At 57.3% G+C, this 6,122-nt stretch overlaps 1 protein-coding gene across 2 annotated transcripts; it reads right to left on the reverse strand.

Moving 5' to 3' along the window:
* Positions 1-211: 211 nt before the first annotated feature.
* On the reverse strand, positions 212-5,370 carry LBX2 (ladybird homeobox 2). Of its 2 annotated transcripts, none has more exons than XM_026676538.2 (3): positions 4,292-5,370; positions 938-1,416; positions 212-562 (listed from the first exon to the last, which is right to left on the reverse strand). In XM_026676538.2, exons 1-2 carry the CDS (start codon positions 4,611-4,613, stop codon positions 944-946), a joined length of 795 nt encoding a protein of 264 aa, XP_026532323.1. In that variant the 5' UTR covers positions 4,614-5,370; the 3' UTR covers positions 212-562; positions 938-943. The 2 variants fall into 2 exon arrangements, with proteins under 2 accessions (XP_026532323.1, XP_087821858.1); XM_087965732.1 differs by having other exon boundaries at positions 212-1,416; positions 4,292-4,383; positions 4,417-5,361.
* Positions 5,371-6,122: the final 752 nt, after the last annotated feature.

Consider the following 6,122-nt stretch of genomic DNA (forward strand, 5'->3'; position numbering starts at 1 on the left):
CCTTTTCTCCGAGGGCTTTGAACCCCTCCAGCTGAGCCAGGCGAGGTTCCAGACGTTACCTCTGCTGACACCAAGAAAGAGTCGGGCCCCGATCCCCCGCTACTCACGAAAGGCGTTCTGGCCTCCGGTATTTCTTCGACAACTTTAACTAGCCTTTCGGCTCCCCACCTCCCAAGACTTTCCCCGCCGGCACACAAACGCTGGAAGCGAGTTTGGCATCAAGTATGTCCTTTTATTCCAAATATGTACACGCACACGCGACCGAAAAAATGTGAGGGGCAGCGGCGGAGGGGCAGAAGGCCGGGTTGCCATCCGTTCCTGGACGGGTGTCGGTGGGCTGGGTTGCAGGCCCAGCGATGCCGGCCTCGGGTCTCTCAAGAGCCGGCTTCTTCGCCCCGCCACAGCTCCGAAAGGGCGCCAGCAGCTTACTCTAGCCCGGCCGGCCATCTGCTCCATGTCACCCGCTCTCCTGCTCCGCAGGTGCCCCGGTGGCGCCTCACCCAAGGAAGGACACGAACTCACAGACAGACAAAATAGCCGAGGCCGCAGGGACAATGGGGCGCTGGAAAAATAACAATAACGACAATAATAATAAAATCAAACTTTTAAAAATTGCACCAAAACTTCCCCATCACTGGAAAAAAAGGGGGGAGAGGGGAGGAGAGCAGGAGGACACAATGCGGGGAGGAGCCTGGCGATCGTCCAGCACATGCGGAATTGAAAGGGAATGGGAATGGGAGGAGCGCTTAAGGTGCGGTGCATGGTGCGGGGAGGGAGGACGGGGCTGCGGGAATCCAGGAGAGACAGATGCAGCCGGGGGAGGCAGGGGCGATAGGAACGGCCTTGTATCCTCCTCAAGCGGCCTTGTTATCCAGAGGCAAGAAGGGGGAAGGCGGCAGCTGGAGGGGGAGATTCTCCCTCCCGTCTTGCCCCTCACCGGCCCTCAGTCTCCCACGTCGATCTCTTCCTCCTCTTCCTCCTCCTCCTCTTCCTCGCCGTCGGAGAAAGCGTCCGTGGTGTGGTGGGAGGCGCTGGGTGAGGGCGGGGGCGACGAGCGGGAGAGGCTGCCCCCGCGGGCTCGGGAGGGTCCGGAGATGCCCGGGGGCTCCAACTCGGGCATGCTGGCCAGCTTCTCCAGGGCGGCGGGGGGCAACTTCTTGAGCGACTCCACGTCGGCCTTCATCTCCTCCAGGTCTCGCTTCAGTTTGGCGCGGCGGTTCTGGAACCAGGTGATCACCTGCGCGTTGCTCAGGCCCAGCTGCGCCGCGATGTGGTCTCGGTCGGCGGGAGAGAGATACTTCTGGTAGAGGAAGCGCTTCTCCAGCTCGTAGATCTGGTGGTTGGTGAAGGCCGTGCGCGACTTGCGCCGTTTTTTGGACGAAGGGCGCGGCCCGAAGGCGCCCAGCTGGTCCCGGCCTGCAAGAAAGGCAAGAAGGAGCCGTGGTTGCGTCAGGTTACTGGGCCCGGCTGGTCTGCCCTCGCTCTCGGCCGCGCCAGGGCCAAGGAAAGCGGAGCTCAGAAGGGCAAGCTGGACTCCGAAGGGCGCTGGGGTGCCTACACCAGCTTCCTCCTCCTCCTTCCAAGCCCCCGAGTCCCTTGCAACCACTAAATTCCCCCTTCTGTTGTGTAACTGTGCATGTGAGGAGGGGCACCTGGGCAGGAAGGTAAAAGCACAGCCACAAGCACCCCTACAACCAGAGAGGACCCCCCTCCTACTCCCGAACCTCGTGTGGAGGCCTTCGGGCGTCAAGAGAAAGGACCCTCGTACACCCCTCCGGAGCCCGCTCCCGTCTGCAACGCACCCCCACCGCAGACTACAATTCTTTCCTGCTCCAAAGTTTCCTGCTCCCCTTTTTGGTTGCACCTCCTCCGATATTGGGAGCCGGACGCCTGGATGCGAACATTTGGAGTCAAACAGGCCCGAAAAGGAAGGGTAATAATCCCCACCCGTTGCCTTTAGTTTGGGGAGGAAGGCGGGCGGAGGCTCTCAGCGCCCCCCCGAAATTCATGTTTTAATTGCAGCCTCCCCTTCCTGGCAGGGCCTCGGATTGAAAACCCTGGACAGAACACAGGCCGTTCAGCCCCTTCGGAACTGGACCTGGCGAGAATCCCTTGAATCTCCCAACTGATCTCTGTCACCTTTCAGGCGGAAGGGATCAAAGCCGTCGCAGGCCTCCCAGCTTGGCAGGGTCCCTCCGCCCCTGCCGCTACTGGGCAAATGTTTTTGTCGCCGGCCACTGGGAACCCGATTCTCCAGCGGGGAGGGGCAGGAAAGGGGGGGTTGCGGGGGAATGCGGGGTTAGAGGTCCGCAGGGGTTAAGCCCGTCCTGGATGCGTTAAGAGCCGCCTAGAGAAATTCATTCTAGAATATGAAAAAAAAAAACCGCTCTCCAAAAAGCAGGATTCAAGACCGGCCAGCAGCTATTTGCTCGCTCGGATTTCCTTGTTTTGCGAATCCCGCACTTGCTCTGAATACAAAAGGACGCTCGAAGGGCCGGCCTCTCCCGCCGAATTTTTCTCAAATGAATAAATGCAGAAACGCCGTCCAAGACCGCGTTTCAGTAGCGTCTAAATGAAAAAAAACAAAGAACTTCACAATAAGCTTGAAGTTAAAGCAATCGACTGATTTGATTGATTGAAGAAAAGAAACGCAAATCAGCCGACTTTGCCTGCCCCATTTTCAACCAAAACAAAAACCTGAGCGCAGGAATTAATTTGGGAGGCATTTTTCTATTTGCGCTTTTGAAAAAAATAATAATAGCCCAAGGCTAAATAATTATAAAAGCTGAGCAGGGAAGAAGAGGGCTGCAAAATATTCCTTGGTTTAGTAAGGAAATAACGGTTTCTTGAAATAGCTAAAGAGTTCCAGTAGAAAAAGGGGAAACAATTTAAGATAAATAATGTAAGGTGAATATAATTTAATGATTTGTAATAATTTCTTAAGATTAGATGTGTTTGTGTACTATATTTTAATATAGAGTAAAATAATAATATAAAATTTTGTAGAGTTAACTGCATGGTGCAAAACAATGTAATAAAAATATTTATAATTGTACTTGTATATAGTATAACATTATTATGATTATAATAATTATAGTTACAGGTTCAATAAACTCTCATCTAGATGACAGTTATCTTTGCAATTTCATCCTTATTTTGAGAAGCAGATTTTGCAGGGAGAAAATTTCACAATTTGACTGCCCAAACAAATTTCTAAGCACCGCTGCTGTTAATTAATTATTTTGTTTTATTATCTTAAATTGTATGTTGGCGATTTCCAAAAGATCTGAAATAATATTAGTTATTATTAAATTAAAATACTAAATATTATTTATTATTGAAATAACTCTGACGATGATTTTAAATGAAATCAACATCAGGGTTTGTTTGTTTTTTTAATTACAATCAGGATAGATAAACGATTTAAATGAAACATTTTAAAATTGAGATTCAGATGGAAAATTGTTTTGGGGAACAAAAATATATATATATAAACAGTGGTTGCAGATTCTGGCTAAGAGTTTCCCACCGAGTAGGAAGGACCGTTTTGATTCCGGCCGGATTTGAGCTGGGCGTGGATGGCTAGGCCTCCAAGCTGAGGCCGGGCAGGCTCCAGGCTCCCTGAATGTGGGAAACGAAAGAATGGGGGTCCTTAAAGACGCCGGGCCGAGGGTCGGAAAGGTGGCGGCGGTGGCGAGCAAGGGAGGCCAGCTTCAATATAGAGCGGGACTTGCATCCGAGCTCGGCGGCTTGGATTCCCGGATACTTCCGCTGAGGCTCGACCGACTCGGTCTGTTTCTAGTCGCCCAGCGGGAACGGAGAAAAACCGTTCCGGTAAGAGTTCCGGAGACAATTGCGACAGCGCTCTGCCCCGCTGGGAAGCCTGGAGCGGAATACCGTCGGAGCAGGCAGGGCTTTTGGGGCTCAGCCGAACGAGCAGGTACGAACAGCGGCCTCAGGAAATCCGCGGGCTCCGGATTGGGCTTAGAGCAGGAACGAAGGCGCCACCGGGGTTGTTTTTGTGGATCGGGACGCGGGGGAAATTCTGCGGCCACAAATCCCTAGTGGGGCGACGGGCGACCACCCTACGCTTCTTCTCCACACCGAGCGCTGCCGCGATGGGGTCTTCCAGGGCACTGCAAGGTGGAAGCAGCCCCTCCTGCTTCCTCCAGACCCTCAGACCCCACTTTTGCAGCAAGCGAGCCCCGGGTTCCCGCAGAGCGAGCAGGGAGCAGCCTGGCCCACTCCGGCTTTATGCCCGCACCCATTCCCGCCCGTCGACCGCCCTTACCTTCGGCCGCCTGAAGCACGTTGAGCTCCAGCCCTTTGAACATCTTGCTAGCCAGCTCTTCCAGGGCGCAGAGCGGAGAGTCGGGGGCGGGCACCCCGTTCCGCGGGGCTCCAGCCGAGCCTGCAACCTTTTCCCGAAGGCGGGCGGCGGGGGCTTTGTGCCCGGAAGGTTTGCTGAGAATGTCTTCGATGCTGAAGGGGGTGAGGGGTTTGCTGGAATTGGCAGGAGGAGGGAGGTGGTCCAGGGGGCTCCGGCGCCTCTCTTCTGCTGCGCCTGGCTGCGGCAGCGCGGGAACAGCCTTCCCTTCCTTCGCGGATGTCATTGCGGGCGGGGGGAGAGGAGGGAGGGAAGGGGGAGGACAAGCCCGGGGCTTGTCCCAAGCGCCAGAGCGGGCCGGGCGAGGATTCAGCACCCCCTGCGGGTCATTGCGAGGCTGCCCTCGGGCCTCAAGAAACCAGGCGCGTTTAGCCCTGGATGGTGCGGAGCGGCCCTGGAGCCCGGCCTAGGCGTTCAGAGGGGCACAATGCCCCCGCCCATCCCGCTTCTGGGCCGCGTCTGTTGTGGCGCCCGGGGAGGGGGAGGGGGCGCCCGTCGGGTCTTCTGCGCCTCGAGCCCCTACAGTCGCAACCAAGCCAGCTCGGGCGCTCCAGCCTTAAAGGCGCACAGGCTGGGCCATCGGCTGGGCACGGCGTAGGAGGAGCCAGCGGCGAAGTGTTAGCAAAGTTCCTGAGTCTGAGAGGGGAGGCGTGGGGGGGAACGGGGGGCGGGAAGGGGGATCCCCGCTTCTCAGGCCTACTGGGCGAAGGAACCACCGTCTCGTCGCTTTTCCGGAGCTTGCAGGCCGGCCCGGAATAACCTTTGCGCAGCTCCGGCGCCCGGGCCTTGGCGGCCCCAAGCTGCCCCAGAGTGCGTCTCCAGGGAACAAGCTCCCTTCGGCCGTCCGTTAACGCCTTGCATTAGGACTTCTGCTTATCCGGGCAGTCCCGCGAGAGAGCCGGAGGATGGGGCAGCTCCTCCCTCCCTCCCTCCCAGGGAATGGGCTGCCTTCTCCGGGTCTCCCAACGCCCGCAATTCCCGCGGCGAGGCCAGGAGAAAAAAAAGCCCCCAAGGCTTGGCCGCTCGCGTCCCCGCTCGACCCACGCCTTTAGCTCTGCGGGAGGGGCGGAGGCCATTCCCGAGCCCCTTAGCGTGCAGCGGATGAAGCCCCCTTTCTCCTCCCTCCCTTTCTTTGCAGGAGGGATCGGGAGGGCGCGCCGTTGTGCTGGGGTCCTGTGATACAGCCTTCCAGCCCGGCCTATCGCCCGGCCTTACAAAGGAGATGCTTGGAGAGATCCGGTCCAGTTCCCAACGGTTTCCTCAGACCCGAGGGGAGGATCGGTGCGGGAGTGTGAAGTAGACAGAAGCGCCGCTCTGGCTCCAGCCTTCCAGGGCCGCACCCGGGACTCCCGCTGGTTGCCCGAGGGTCAGTAATTGCCTCCCCCCCCTCCCCGCCGCTTGTTTAACGTTTGCTATTTTTAGCCGCGCTGTTGTTTCTCCTTCCCGTGGCCGACGCTTTGCTCCCGTTCCTTTCCTCGCAAGGCTCCTTCCATTCGCCTCTACCGAAACCTCAGCTCTTGCTCTGGCGGATCCCGGACGCACTGCGGAGAGGATCCAGGCCGCACAGTTGTCTACGCCCTGCTGCTATTTTTCGCCCAGCCTGGGGCTCCCACCGCCCTTTTTGGTTTCCTCTTTGCGCTGCCCGTTCCTTCCCTGCCTCCTTTCGGAAGAACCGCTCTTGCGCTCCTTTCAGGGCCAGGCCAAAGACTCGGCCGGCTTGCGCCGCTGCTCAGGT

Source organism: Notechis scutatus, chromosome 4 (genome assembly GCF_049901735.1).
Source record: "Notechis scutatus isolate UNSWTSFEM ecotype Mainland chromosome 4, rNotScu1.2, whole genome shotgun sequence".
In the NCBI taxonomy this organism is placed as follows: domain Eukaryota; kingdom Metazoa; phylum Chordata; class Lepidosauria; order Squamata; family Elapidae; genus Notechis; species Notechis scutatus.

Coding starts and splice junctions, on each gene's coding strand:
- LBX2 (XM_026676538.2), bottom strand. CDS start 4,613: ATGACATCCGCGAAGGAAGGGAAGGCTGTTCCCGCGCTGCCGCAGCCA. Junction 1,417..4,291: donor CGTGCTTCAGGCGGCCGAAG/GTAAGGGCGGTC, acceptor CCTTTCTTGCAG/GCCGGGACCAGCTGGGCGCC.